Raw genomic sequence first — 16,289 nt, forward strand, 5'->3', positions numbered from 1 at the left:
TCTGCTGTGCATGTTAGAGCAGAGCAGGAGTCCGGTAACCGGGGGAGACCCTGGATAACGCCACCTCCAGGTGGCGTTATTATCACAGGGCTTCCCCCGGTATTTTTTAACTATTTATTTTTAGTAAATACCAGACAGATCGCATTTCCCATTATAATTTTGGGAAATGCGATCTGATTACTAAAAATATGTGATAATTATGGCTTGGAGCAGAATTTTATGAATTCTACTCCAATTGCCCTTTAGAAACTTCAGCTGATACTAAAATAATGTGAAAAGGGTATGAAAACACCCTTTTTCACTTTATTTTAGTAAAAATAATGATAATAAATAGAGCCCTAAGTGTACCTTATGAGGCACTGCAGACCCCTTGTGTCGCCATATAAATACAGGATACTAATAATAATAATAATAATAATAATAATAATAATATGGAGTTTTTATTGTTTTTGGAAAATTCCATGTGTCAATAAAAGAAAAATATAATTTTTCAGGCATGTAAGCACTGTGGCAGTGAAGACATGTTTTATGTGACTTGCATCACACACAGATGTCACCTTGCTGTAGACTAAAACAATTTAATTCCGCTTTTAACATACTTATGGGCTTATATTACCACAGGCAGAGGGCCGCCAATAACAGCTCATTAGCACTAATTCAGAATGACATCAGTGCTCCTAAGAGATCATTAGAACTATCCATCTAATTACCACAGTTTACTTTGGAAATCAGTCTAGAAGGCAAATTAGAAAAGTTTTGTCCATATGATTTCTTTTCCGCTAACCATATATTAGTGTAATAACAATAGTAAGAACCACTAATTATTAATAAACAACCAAAGCATGCAAAGTACAATGCCACTGATTATTAATAATTACCATCTGTCTATTACCAAAGATAAACTATATAGGGGGAGGTATTGTATGATCTTGACTGCGCCCATAAATAAACTTTCTTTAGTCATTGAGTCATCTAACGTTTTCTCAATAATTGATTACATATATATTAATACAGAATAAATCACAACTAAAAATGTATATCACTTAGGCTCTAGAAAAACACAGTTCTGCTATGTACATTTAGATGTATAATTTCTAATAATATTAATACAGTATAAGTTTTATATATGTATATATATTGTTTTACAAATATTGTATATTTAATCTTATATCTTTAAGATCTGAACTATATTCATTGCAAAAATATGTAGATGTTGCACTCATGTTATACAAATGTTATTACAGAATATAGGCTAGGATATTACTATAGAACTGATATTACCATCAGTTTATTTGGTGAATATTGCAGTAATTGTAGTAAATGTAGAATGTTGTTCGGATTCTGACATGTAGCTCTCATAGCGATAGACCAGATTTGGGAGTCACGTGTCTTTTATTCCAATAACAGCTACTTATCTAGTTCCCATCTTGTGGGTGTTATAGTAAACATTTTAGGATGACACCTTATACATCTAAATATTCCTGAGATCATAGCCAGCTTTCAAGGTGCTAGTAAGTTTTAAATTATTTAATTGCAGCCTCCAAGGCCATTTTTCTCCTACATCCAGCAGCCACATATGAACGGACAAGCGATTTTTGTGTGAATCTTCCATTGATTTGCCAAGCTATGTGCATACTATAAGCACCATATATGGTTTGACAATGTGAAAAATAGATTATTTTGCAATTTGGAAAGTAGGCTATAACCTATCTTTGTTTCCATCACAGGAGCTGGATCCCATATAGGTTATTTATAAACTGTTTTATTATGTTAAACATATTTTTTTATTTCATCGCCAAAACATATCTTATTATGTTTTGTAATATGTTATTCCTTTGTGACTTTCTTGTATTTGGTAATATGTTCTGCATTTACATAATCAATGGTAATGAGAGGTAATAGTTAATAAAAATCTATTTCTTTGAAATATAACAAGCCTGTGTCATTTAGACTATACATCACTATACATAAATGATTTTATGAATGAATGTTAAAATGTAAGTGTTAGTGCATATAAACTGCATGGTGTTTAAGCATATGTTTGTTTCGCATTTTATATGCATTTAGCATTTAGAATGATTTCATAGATTTTTGCTCCACTGTCATGTGTCAGACACATGGAAAAAGAGGCTTTCCAGATTATGAAGTGCAACACAAGTTAAACATGAAAACGGAAATATAGATGGTCTCATTTTGAACATTAACTTTTAATTTCAAATCAGTTTACAAGCATTTCAATAAAAATAAATATGCTAAATGCATCATTTTAGCGCCAATGAGAATGCAACCTAAAGATAACAAAGCAAAGTTGAAATTTATGGTGAAGACAGTCAGCAACAAGTGACTACAAAATGCACAGAATTATTGCCTAACACACATACATATGGATTTTAATGACTCTCACGGGGGCACAAAATAAATGTTTGCTGCTTTTTCCACTCAAGGGTAGACATCCTGTGCACATAGAGATTCACACTCCACTGTTATGTTGCAATCACAATTATTTGAGAATTTCTTAAGTCACAAGTGACAAATTAAGTGGTTGATTACACACACAAGATAAAAAAGACCAAAACAGGTAGATATTATTGGGTTGATGACCTGAATGTGTACATTTTAAGCAGCCTTAAGGGATTGGTGTTTGGTTCTAATAATTAATGGTCATAGAGGAAATGCACAAAAAGAAAAAAAAGTCTTTTTTTTTTTACATTGACCATATATATCGCTTAACTTAATTAGGTACTGAAAGCATCTGAAAATATGGCAAGTATACCTTTAATATTTGTATAATATTATCATAATTTAAGAATTATACTTAGAAAAACTTTCAGAGACATTCATCAATTCATTGTGTTTTTGTAAACAAATCTAAAAAAAATTCAACTACACCAGGAAATGAAACAAAAATGTAAATTTTTAGATATCAGAAAAATATAATGGAAATATGGATAACATTAAACATTATGTCAGTTTATATAAATATATATATATATATATATATATATACAGGGTTGGACTGGCCCACAGGGGTATAGGGGAAATCCCCGGTGGGCCCCACTGCCTGTGGGCCCACCCCCTCCTTTAGGTGTCAGGTTTCAGACCCCAAATTATAAATTGTTACACTATTAGACAGCCAGTTACCTGGTGGAGCAGGACCACTGATTAACAAAGGGGCTTGGTTCACTTCTATAGAATCTACACCAAGATTTGCCTAATGGTTAGCCAACTGTCTGTGGTGGCAGGCCACACCCCCTCTGGTGGATAACCACTCCCCTTAAGCATGGGCCCTTACCACCGATTATCCCGGTGGGCCCTTCATGCTCCAGTCCGACACTGTATATATATACCAGAGGAGGTCAGCACTCACTTAGAGCAACTTAATAATGCTGCCTAGGGTGACCATTCAGTGGTATCCATGAGGTACCAAAATACATGGCAATTGATAAATAATTCACTCACCAGGACTTCTCTTCAGGTTCCAAACAGTTGGAGAAAAACCTACTTTAATGTTCACAACATAGTAAAATGTCAGGAAGTCGACGTTTCAACCACACAAACGCAGTCTTCATAAAACTTGTGGTGTCCTGATGAATACCACGTTTGTGCGGTCGAAACGACGACTTCCTGACATTTTACTATGTTGTGAACATCAAAGTAGGTTTTTCTCCAACTTTTTGGAACCTGAAGAGAAGTCCTGGTGAGTGCATTCTTTATCAATTGCCATATATATATATATATATATATACATATAAAATATAGAACGTACAATGCTTCCGGTCTGTGGCGCTATGACGGTTTTTGCTTGCTACATATTTGTTATTGGGCTCCTGGAAGTTAGTTGAGCCTGTGTGCCACTCACTGATGACACACTTGTGCCCAGTACTCAGGACTGACAGTTCAGGCACTTGATTTGAAATGCCATTTGGTGTTTTTTCCCTACTTCCGGGTTTATCTAGTGGGTGTGGCCTAGGTGATTGATGTGGCTATATAGCTGGTGAGGTGAGTAGGTGGGGTATGGGTCTCTCTGGTGGTCGCTTTGTGATGGATTTCCTGTCCTGACAAAGGTCTGAATATGACCGAAACATCGACCATGATTATGTGACCTGTGAGTTATCATTAAACATCTTCTTGTCGTTTGGTGAGTTCCCATTCCATTTCGTATATATATATATATATATATATATATATATATATATATATATATAAAATTATTTATTTATATGGCACCACAAGTGTTCCTCAGCGCCTTGCAAAGTACATAAACAAATAAGTAACCAGTGACATACAATACAAAGCAGGACATGGACATGTATAATAAACATTGTTATATTAGCGACCTTAACACCCACATAAGCGGCCGAGTGTTAGCTGCCCTAGTGGGGAGTAAGAGATAAATTAAATTACAGTAGAGAGAAGCAAAAGAGGGTAGAGTATATATATATATATATATATATATATAAAACCATAAAACAATAATATGTATAATGGATACAATTGATATTATTATATCATATTGAAATTGCATTTTACAAGCTGACTATTTATTTTAAAGTGACTTGAAGTTCAATCAGGAGTTTTGAATCCGGAAGCATAATTAATGAGCCCTGTTATATATATATGTGATCAGCCAAAATTCCACAAAAGGTCTTAATGGTCAAATAGGATTTCCCAGGTCAGCTACATTGAAATGATCACCCTTTGATCTCATTAGGAACCAATAACAATGGCAGATAAAACACAAGTGGAAAAGCCACTGGCTCTTTCAGAGGTAACAAAAGTATCAACAAACAACTACTTAATCAATATTTGCCCAAAGAGACTACTTAAAAACATCCTTTTCACATTATAATGTCTGGTTGTAAAACAGCGGTAAAGCAAACCCTAAAATGAGGTATTAAAACAACTTAATTACCTTTTACTGTCCTATTTGCTGTATATGCACTCAGGATTAACCATATGCCTGCTGCAAGCAAACTAGACATTGAATAGTCTATACACAGGACAGAGAGGCTGGCAGACGTTTCACACAGAATAAAGCTTTAATACTGTCTAACTTCCTTAGATCAGACTGAGAAATCAGATCTATATCATTAAACACACATACAACACACATACACACTCACACATATATACACAACACAAACACACACACACACATATACACAAAACACACACATATACACAACGTCATGTGAAGTTTGTAATAAAAAGGAAATAAATAATTAATACATATTTAGATTGACAGGATAGATTGACAGGATAGATTGACAGAATGTTCTGTACCTTTAATAAAAGTCTATTATGAGCTGCTCCTGTTCTGCTACTTATCAGCTACATCACAGGAAAAGTCTATAGAGTGTAGACAGCTATTATTCTTTGGATTGCAAAACCCATCCGTGAGAGCTACTAATATAACTTTGCTTTGTATTTTGTAAACACACCACGCTTTCTGCAGAAACAGCTCGCACATAAGAAGGAACGCCGTTAGGATTAGGCTGGTGTCACTCATTAATTAATACTGATCATTGGTAATAACGGCTAATCATAACAATGAAAACGATCACAAGTTCACAGGAGCATGAAAAAGCCACCTTAACAAATGTAACTAGGAACATTATTTTGAACTAATGCAAACAGACGTAATTTGGATGCAACCTCATCTGAGTAAATAGCTCCAGCAATATATCATAAGAAACAACATAGATTTCTAACTAATTCAAGGGGGTGTTTTTTATTATTATTATTATTATTATTATTATTACTATATTATTACTATTATTATTATTATTATTATTTTGTTTAATATGCTAAAGATTTGTACTATTTAAAGGTTCATCTTCATGTCAGGGAGTCACCCCTGAGTTGGGCAGTTTACAGTCACTGTTACATGGTGGAACTGCCAGGGTTGCTGCCAGATCCAGTCACATATGTTCTGTGTTGCCTCACTTACTGCCTTCATGGTAGGATTGGTAATGGCATGTACTTATAGCCATGAGATTTATTGGTCCCCCATACACATACACTCATTTCCCATGGCTGGAGAACCTCTGTCCTCATTACATACAGTAGGTGTATACCTTGCAGCCACACTGCATCCTGCGCCTGGCAGATCAACATCTTAGTGATAACCTGTCACCATGGGGCATAACTATCATAGGTGCAAGGGGGGCACCTGCCATGGGCCCAGAGCTGAGGGGGGCCCATCTTCCTTGTCAAAGTTACTTGCATTACATATATTTTCACCATTGGGTGATACATAGTGGCCCTTACAAACTTTTGCTATGGGGCCTTCAAATACCTAGTTACACCGCTGCCTGTCACAGTCATTTCTAGCGATCATTCAGCCGGCCATAGAGAACTGCAACATAGCTCATCATAAATCCCCGGCCAAATAAACTCTTCAGAGAAAAATAAAGCCAAAGTAACTTTTTTAAACAAATTTCAACCATGATGTTCAGTGTTAGTAAATGTAAAATGGATGGGAACCAGGTTATTGAATTGCACCATAAGCATCAAACCATTATACCGCAACCTGTAGCCTCTGTTTGGCAGTTCATGCTGGGAGTAGTAGTTCCACAGCAGCGAGTCACATATTGAAAAACAATGCAAAGCTTCATTATTTACATATAAGGACCTGCTGCCGGGCTCTGACTACTATGTATAAGAGAATGCTAATTATTTCTTCTTATAACGAGACTGCCACAGAACTGTTAACCAGGGCTACCTGTACCCCCTGGGGGTACAAGATGTTTAAACTGGGGGTAGGAGAAAAGCCATTTCCTACACTGCCAGGTATTACATGTACAGTTAGCAGAGAGGGCCCTGAGGTCCGCATGCTATTGGCGACCCCCTGTTTGTATGAAAGAGGTTTATTGTGCAAAACAATGGATAGGCCAGGAACCCTAAAAACAGAACCTTGTTCCAGCATCATCACTGATGAAAAATAACAAAAAAGTCACTAGCGATTTATCGGTGTGTGCTTCGTGTTACAGGAGAGGTATATATTTCTGTGTTGTTTTTAATTGAATAAAATTATGGATTATTATTGTTATTATAATCTTTTTTGATAAGGGGAATGGGGTGGATGGGTGATTGTTTCAATTTTTTCTATACATTATATATATATATGAGGATTTGGTTATTGTCTGGTAACATTTTCATTGAGGTTGAGATGGTTATTTTTTTAATTTTTCTATATTGGATTTTAGGATGGTAAGTCTAGCCCCATTAGGCTTAGGTCCTGTGGACCTATTCACTTAATTTTCTGCTACAGATCTATCATACATAATAGTAGTAGTAGTAGTAGTAGTAGTAGTAGTAGTAGTAGTAGTAATAGTAGTAGTAATAGTAGTGGTAGTTGTAAAAATAATAATAATATTGATGATAATAATAATAATAATAATAATAATAATAATAATAATAATAATAATAATAACTGACAAGGGGTACAAGAAAAAATATGAAAATTAAAAGAGTACAATCACTTAAAATGGTTAAGAACCACTGAACTAGATATTATGGGGCATAGCCAATTAGTCGCTGGGTTTTACCCTGCGTCTAATTGTTGGCTTGGACCTATTCAAGTAGGTCCTGCATCCCCACACGTTAAGCCACAGAGGGTTCACAACCTCAGTAGCTGCAAGGAAAAGTCAGCTTTAAAAAAATGACACCTTCTGGGACTTAATGTGCGGGGAAAACCATAGCTTTCAGCATTTTGCATGGAATCAATGGGTTACTGTGTACTACGTGAGGGTTTACCGCAAGGAGGTATATATATAAAATTATAAATAACTGGTAATAAGGGGGAAATACAGAATAATTGAATAGCTCTGGGCGTTAAACCGGGAGCTTTTCCCTGGACGGTAAACCCCATGCCTAATTGGATATGCTCCATATATTATCCCCAAAACTATTCTGTGCTGCAGTGTAGGACTAAAATAATAGTACAGGTTGAGTCTCCCATATCCATATATTCCAAAATACGGAATTTTTTTAGCATGACTGAGATAGTGAAACTTTTGCTTTTTGATGGTTCAATGTACACAAACTTTGTTAAAGACACAAAATTATTAAAATATTGTATAAAATGACCTTCAGGCTGTGTGCATAAGTTGTATATGAAACAAAAATGAATTTCATATATGTACATAAACTTTGTTTGAGCCGCAAAATAATGGAAAATATAGTATAAAATTACGAGCAGGCTGTATGTATAAGGTGTATATAACACATAAATGCCTTCTGTGTGTATATTTGGGTCCCATTCCCGAGATATCTCATTATGGTATGCATATATTCCAAAATACGGAATATTCTGTTATCCAAAATACCCCTGGTCCAAGCATTTTGGATATGGGAGACTCAACCTGTATGTGTTTGTGAAGAAAATTTAGCAGCTGTAGCTAGAACATCATGTTATTATGTGCTTACATGTACTACAAACTGCAAAACTTTAGATTACTATGGGGCATAATACATTATTCTATTCCAGTGCTGCAATAGGGGGTGCAATTCACTATATATTCCTAGCGCTGCACTAGGAGTGGTAATAATTGCACAACACTAGAGCTGAGCTATAAAAGGTACTAACTGCATTGCACTACTCTGAAGATTAATGCACTATGTTTTAGTATTGGGGGAAGGTGGTGGGTAGGTACACAGAGCAGGGTCTTATATCATTCAGTAATGATAAATAGTTTACAGTAGATATTACAGATACTTAATGTAATGACATATAATGTCAGGACAATCCAGCGGTATGTTGCATCTTGAATGTGGATGTACTGTTCTTATATGTGTTGTGTGTGAGATTGGAAGTATCAGGATAATCTATAGGTCTGTTTTATCTGGTGGTGGCACTGTATATATTATATGATTGTAAGCACTTACGAGCAGGGCCCTCTTCCCTCATATACTCTTCATTTCCTCACTTTTGCCATTACCCACCCTAGCTTATAGTAGCCTTAAAGCGGTCTGCTGTACTCACCAACTCAGGAACAGGTTTCAGCCAGCACTGACTATGTTGTTATTATGTCTCTATATGCACAATTGTTTGATATTTTTATATCTAGCTTGTTTGTTTTGTAATGTTATGCACTGTATATGCTATTTCATTCCAATATATCTGTATACGTAAAAGGCCAATAATAATAAAGTGTATTATAGGAGCCTTGTATTGTTTAATTCAGCTGATACGTCTTTAGTAAGTGATAGGTGCAACCTGTACTATATGTGTTGTTTGTCACATGGGAAATATAAAGACAGTCTATATGTCTGTATTAGGGGATGGGTGCACTGTATGTGTTATGTGCGAGATAGGCAGTATCAGTACAGCCCAGATGCCTGGCATAATTGGTGGGTGCATTGTGTGTACTATGTGTTGGATGTGATATATTTCTATAGGTCATAGGTCTGGAGTGCATACATGTGCTGGGTGTTGTGTGTGAGAGATGGCAGTACTAGGGCAGTCCTTAGGTCTGGAGTGCATGTGTGTGCTATATGTTGTGTGTGAAATGGGCAGTACCAGGATAGTCCATAGGTCTAGAGTGCATGTATGTGCTGTATGTTGTGTGTTGTGCGTGAGAGATGGCAGAACTATGACAGTCCATAGGTCTGGAGTTCATGTATGTTCTATGTCCTGTGTGTTGTGTGTGAGATGGGCATTACCCGGACAGTCTATAGGTCTGGAGTGCACTACATGTGCTATGTGTTTTCTGTGTGAGCTGAGCAGTACTAGGACAGTCTATAGGTCTAGAGTACATGTATGTGCTACGTGTTGTGTGTTAGATGGGCAATTCCAGGATAGTCTATAGGTCTGGAGTGCACTGCATGTGCTATATATGTTGTAGTGTGATGGGCAGTACCAGGACAATCCATAGGTCTGGAGTCACTGCATGTGCTGTGTGTTGTATGTGAGATACAGTACTAGTACAGTCTATAGGTATGTTCTGTGTGTGACAGAGATGGGCAGTATACTGATAACCATCTCTCCTTCATACAGTGGAAAGCTGAGGAACAAGTCCCTGATTGTCAGATTGCATGTAAATATTTAAGCTATTGACTGGTAGTCGCGTGTCCTGGACACAGCTATGCACTGTCCACATGCCATGACCACAACTCCAAAATATGTCCCTTCCTAGAGAGGATCATCCACCCAGAACAAAACGGTGTCTGTGGTGCAGCCCTACCAGCCTCATACTGCAGATCCCCCATGATCCCTACACCCTTCACTAATGTCATGCAATGAGTAACTCTATGTACAATGTTAGTCACTTACTGACTCATTTCATCTATTTTATATCCCTATACACTGACACATGTTTGATTTATTATTCACTCAGTTGTTTAATCCCCCCTTCCTTGTTCCCTCCTCACTTCCCACATCCCTCCAGTGTCTGACTTCTATTTAGAAGCAGGACAGATCTTCACTACTTATGAAGTGCCACATCAGGCCCAGATTCTGCAAGTACAGAGTTTCTGCTGGGTGGAAAGGAGTTAAATAAAAGAAATAAGGGGAGGTTGCAGAAATTTCACGAATGTTTGCCTGGGGCTACAGAGGGCGGGTATCGTTCAAGATGAAAGTAAGAAAGGAAGAAAGGAGTCAATTTAATCTTCCTACAGAGCTCAGAGATTGGGGAGAGTTTGCAGAGGGCCTATTGGGGCTGAGCGCCTGACCAGGGACAAATGCATTGTGACGCCGCCTGGGGGCCAGTTCCACTCTGCATGGGGGAAACAGAGGCAGCTATTCAACTGGTAGCCCTGTAATACACTCAGCAGAGCCGTAAACGTCACACTGAGCAGCAACAGAAATATTTACAGGACCCAATTCATGGCTAAAGCAGACAAAGTGGATGAGGACATAGGTTGCCTCATTTTTCTGCTTTGGGAAATGAGTTCCCATATGACGTGGGCGCCCTGTGTTGAACTCCTAAAAGGAGGCAATGGCCTAGAATTACTGATAAACAACCTGATACATTTCGGGGGGCGCAATGGGTGGCTCTCTAACCTTCAAAAGGGCCGCCCATTACTCTTAACCTCAGTTGTAAGTTACAGTAATACATTTAATCAGTGTAAGAGACAGCTTTATGTTATAATATATCAGTAGACCTTTTAAATAAGCGTTATAAGGTATAGCAAACAAATACTGCGAGTGAAGGCTTGAGGGGCCAATGCGGCCCCGGTCACTGAGCTAGATGAAATGCATTACTGTAATACACTTCATTTTTATCAGTATTGGTAAAACCAGGGGATTCAGTCCCAACTATCATGTACTTCACAGCAAACTTCATGCAGAAATGGAAACGTTTTATTTACCCCCTGTTTATGCAGTATATCAGAGTATATATATATATATATATATATATATATATAGATATAGAAATACTGGCGCACAAATTTTTTGAATCCCTTCTGTAAATAGTCTTGTGACAAACAATGTCACCAATTAATTATTTGTGATATATGTGAATTGCGAAAAAAACACTCCTGATGATAACAGGTGGCTGCAATCTTCTAATGATCCGTATGGCCACGGGTAAACAAGGGTGCTGAAAAATAAGAAGTCGTGCGCCTAATAGTGTAGTATTTAAATAACAGCAAATAGTGCTCAAAATAAGTAATGTGCGTACCAAACAAAAACTTTCAATAAAGCTTATCTGATGTCCAGGTCTCCCTCATATGGTCAGGGAACAACTGCCAATAGATTCCGGAGATAGGTACCCTCTTATATGGACCAGATGTAGCAAATAGTAGTGCATATAAAGATAAGCTCCCTCCTGTTCTGTAAGTTACCAGAAATCACCCTCTAATTCATACATCGGGGGTATCCAGCTTGGTTTGCAGGCTGTGTGTGTGTGCACTAGGTCTGATCCAGCCCTGTGTGGTGGTGGTGACCACCACCACACAGGGCTGGATCAGACCTAGTGCACACACACACAGCCTGCAAACCAAGCTGGATACCCCCGATGTATGAATTAGAGGGTGATTTCTGGTAGCTTACAGAACAGGAGGGAGCTTATCTTTATATGCACTACTATTTGCTACATCTGGTCCATATAAGAGGGTACCTATCTCCGGAATCTATTGGCAGTTGTTCCCTGACCATATGAGGGAGACCTGGACATCAGATAAGCTTTATTGAAAGTTTTTGTTTGGTACGCACATTACTTATTTTGAGCACTATTTGCTGTTATTTAAATACTACACTATTAGGCGCACGTCTTCTTATTTTTCAGCATATATATATATATATATAAATAATATCACATTAGCGGCACTCCACTTGTATAGTCCAAATAATGCACTGGTGCCCACTGAAATACATCAATATCCGCAATATGGCACTCACAGGTCTTGAAGGTAAAGAAACAAACAACAACCTGTGTTGGTTCGTTCAACATTTCAGCCCGTGAGGACTTTCATCACTGATTGAAATGTTGAACAAATTCTTTATATGTGTATAGATAGATAGATAGATAGATAGATAGATAGATAGATAGATAGATAGATAGATACAAAACATAGCTTCTGCTACAAAATAAACTAATATTGCAATCTCCTGACATCTATTCATTGGATTATATTATGTATAAAATGTATATTATATATAAAAATGTAAAGCTGATTATTATTATTCTGTTATGTACATCAATTGTATCTTAAATGCCTGAACTATGTCTCTTTTGTTGGAGTTCTACATACTTCTGGTAAAGCTTCCTAGAGACATGTAACATACTGTGGGAAATCTCATATAGAAGTGAGACACAGGACACAGGAGTAGTAAACTACACAACAAAGCCCTGGTGATTTATTGTTATATATGCACATAGACAATCCTGATCCAGCAGCACAAGTGTCACAGTGTGTACTGTCTGCAACTAACCAATCAACATTTACCAATGTAAGCAACTTGTGTCTCTCTAGTAGTTATGCTACTGACACTTGTAGTCCAATAACAACACTGTCCTACAGACAAAGATTGCTACTTACTGCAAAACCATTTCCTTAGGCAACAGGCGACTGCACTACTCAGTAATGACAAAAAGGATTGTAAAGGGTTAATATGGGATTCTTATGCAGCAAGAAAAAAATATATATAATTAAGGTTTTCCAGCAAAATTGGTGGAATTCACTTCTCAGGCTTCCAAAGGATCTCGCTACATTTGAAGCTATAATCACACTCAGGGGTATATTTACTAAAGTATGGGTTTTTAGAAATGGAGATGTTGCCCATAGCAACCAATCAGATTCTACGTAACATTTGTCTATCCCCTTATAAAAGATAGTAGCTAGAATCTGATTGGTTGCTATGGGTAACATCTCCATTTCTAAAAACCCGCACTTTAGAAAATATAAACCACAGATAGGAAAACATTTCCTTTTTAATTTGAATACATTGTCCCTAATAATATCTGTTATGCAGATTCTAAACAGCCTCTGCTGTTAATATTAGACACACTACTGTGACATGTATTTATCCATTCATATCTTTCTACCTATTTATTTATTTAATAATTATACATTTATCTATTTCATACTTAGGTGGAGATGAGTCAAACCTTAGAGAGATAAAGTACCAACCAATCAGCATCTAACTGCCAGTTTACAGGTTGTTTGAAAAATGACAATTAGGAGCTGATTGGATGGTACTTTCTATTTCGCCACTTTATCTCTTTCCAAGGTTTGATACATCTCCCCCTTACAAATCTATATCATAACTCTACATTTATCACTCACTATCAATTTCTTTATCTAATCATATCTATACATTTATATATCTAATCTATTTCATGTCTATACATTTTTTCTACCCATCTCTTTCTACGTACCTATCTTTATATCTATGACTCAATATAATCTGTCATCTAACTTTCATATCTATTTATATCTATACATGTTTTTATCCATATCTCCCTCTATCGATCTATATACGTATTTATCTATCTATCTGTCCCTGTCATGAAGTGATGCGTGTAGATCAGAAGGGTTAATGGTTCAGTAAGTTTCCTTTCATTGCTTCTGCAAGCCCTGAGACAGCCAGAGACATTTTGTAGGTAAAAGTGGCCTTTTTCTACCACAGTAAAGAGTCCATAAAACTCTCAGTAGCAGTGGCTATTGAATTATTCATCCCTCATTGCAAGCCCATAATGTCCTTTCTGAGGCCTTTGTCAGGCAGCTTTCTCACTCCTTTCTCCTGTATGATAAGAAAGGCAGCCCTCCTTTGTCCGTGCCAAGCTGCTCCTAGCACAAGCTTTGTCTCAGCAGAGCTAAAGTATGAGTTTCAATGGACTCTCCTCCCTTTGTCCCCCAAGTTCATCTCCAAGTGTAGATTGTGTATGGAGAGGTTCCTTTGTCATCCAGGGAAAAGTTGTACAAATGTTTGACCAGATCATTTGATACTTTTTTGTCCCCTCTAGCGCTTATATGCAGTCACTGCCGGCAATAATAGCACTAGCCAGGCCTACATTGCCTCATTACACTGGGGTAGGAACACGCAGAGTGTCCTATGTCACTCATACGGCAAGTATCCTGCACTGATGGTACCTGCTCCAGGAGTGCCTGCGTCACACTGGATGTGCCTGCTCCAGCTTCAGGGGTGCATACTTCATGCTGGGAGTACCTGTCCATGCTGAGGAGCAAAAGCTTCAAGCTGAGTGATTCAGGCTCCACGCTGATAGGCATCAGTTCCATGCTGAGGGGTAACTGCTCCACGCTGTGCCTGCTTCACGATGCGGGGTACATGCTCCATGCTGTGTGCTACCTGCTCCACGCTGATATGCACCTGTTCCTCGATGAGGGGTACCTGCTCCACGATGCAAGGTATATGCTCCCTGCTGTGGGCTACCTGCTCCACGCTGAGGGGTACCTGCTCCACGCTGAGGGGTACCTGCTCCACGCTGAGGGGTGCCTGCTCCATGATGCAAGGTATATGCTCCATGCTGTGGGCTACCTGCTCCACGCTGAGGGGTACCTGCTCCACGCTGAGGGGTGCCTGCTCCATGCAGAGGGCTACCCGATTCACGCTGAGGCGTACCTGCTCCACGTTCAGGGGTACCTGCTCCACGCTGAGGGGTACCTGCTCCATGCTGTTGGCTACGTGCTCCACACTGAGGGGCTTCTACTCCACGCTTCCACTTTGTTCTCGGTATTTAATTATTAAATTTGGCATTACATAGAACACGCGCTATTATGTAGTTAGCTATAGGTATCCCTATTAATATGTCCACCCTGGGTCCCACACTGCTGGAAATACAGAGCTGCTGTTTCCAATTTATTCTGTTGGAATCGAATTATTATCAAAGCGCCTGCAACAGCTGAAATAAGTTTGTGCATGTGAAGGAAGTCTATTATTTCAGCATTCACCCATTCCAGACTGGCAGCCGACTCCAGAGCACTGAAGGGGTTAATACCAGGGCACTCTCCGGGACTGTGTAATGAAAGGATGGGGTATGTTGGGGCAGATGACAGTTACAGATACCCTTAATATAACTTGTGTGCGTCTCCCCCATCCAGCCCCTTGCAGAACACAATATGGAGCTCCTGTGGTTTTCAATTGATGTCTAAAACTAATCTTCCAGGCTCTGCAAAGTTTCTTTCCCTTTATTACCCCCTCCCCCGTTCCCCCCTGTAGCACTATCTTATTTTGCCATCATTTGATAGCTTACATCACAATGATAGACGGACAACCAGAGGCACTTTCATCTCGGTTAATAAGGGTAGAAAGGGAGCAATTGCGCTAACACCTTGGTTACGCATTACCACCAATTACAGCTATAAACGCAGGACAAATCACTGTGTACACCAACAGCACAGACAACAACAATCGCAAAAGGATCGCGATCAAGTATACAAGTAAAGGACAAATGCAAATACACACATACAGAATTGTCTCCACCTGTAACATTGTCCAAAGTAACATAGAACATATCTTCAAGTCTCTGCAACTTCAATTATTAATTCTTCCCTTATTTGTGTCTATTTCCAAAGGTACAAACACTAATCACCAAACTTAATAAATATGTGATGTACATCATCCAACAATCCAAACACCCATAAAATATTCCATAACAGTGACAGCAGAAATACAAATAAATAATAATAAATGCAGCGCAGGGAAGTGAATCTGCAGAGCCTGCACTACTTGTTGGAGTCTATACAGTGTATGGCTCAGGTCACCCAGCAGGAATAGAATAAATTCTGTGTACTGTACCTCTCTCTCGCAGGATCCCGTCAATACTGTGTTTTGTCCTCTTCTCCTGCTCCTCCTGATCTTTTCTTTCCATCTCTAGATC

General features: G+C 38.2%; 1 protein-coding gene across 5 annotated transcripts in view; it reads right to left on the minus strand.

Annotated features, from left to right (window-relative positions):
* Window positions 1-16,289, minus strand: part of PAX3 (paired box 3) — a 70,653-nt gene that overhangs the window by 41,774 nt on the left and 12,590 nt on the right. For all 5 annotated transcript variants that reach the window (XM_088472111.1, XM_088472114.1, XM_088472112.1 and 2 more), the window contains one exon: window positions 16,208-16,289. This exon is cut by the window's right edge and continues 53 nt beyond it. In XM_088472111.1, coding sequence (XP_088328237.1) covers window positions 16,208-16,289 — 82 coding nt within the window. The remainder of the gene's footprint in view (window positions 1-16,207) is intronic.

The sequence above is a fragment of the Taudactylus pleione genome, unplaced genomic scaffold (assembly GCF_031769625.1).
Source record: "Taudactylus pleione unplaced genomic scaffold, aTauple2 ptg000120l, whole genome shotgun sequence".
Lineage (NCBI taxonomy): Eukaryota > Metazoa > Chordata > Amphibia > Anura > Myobatrachidae > Taudactylus > Taudactylus pleione.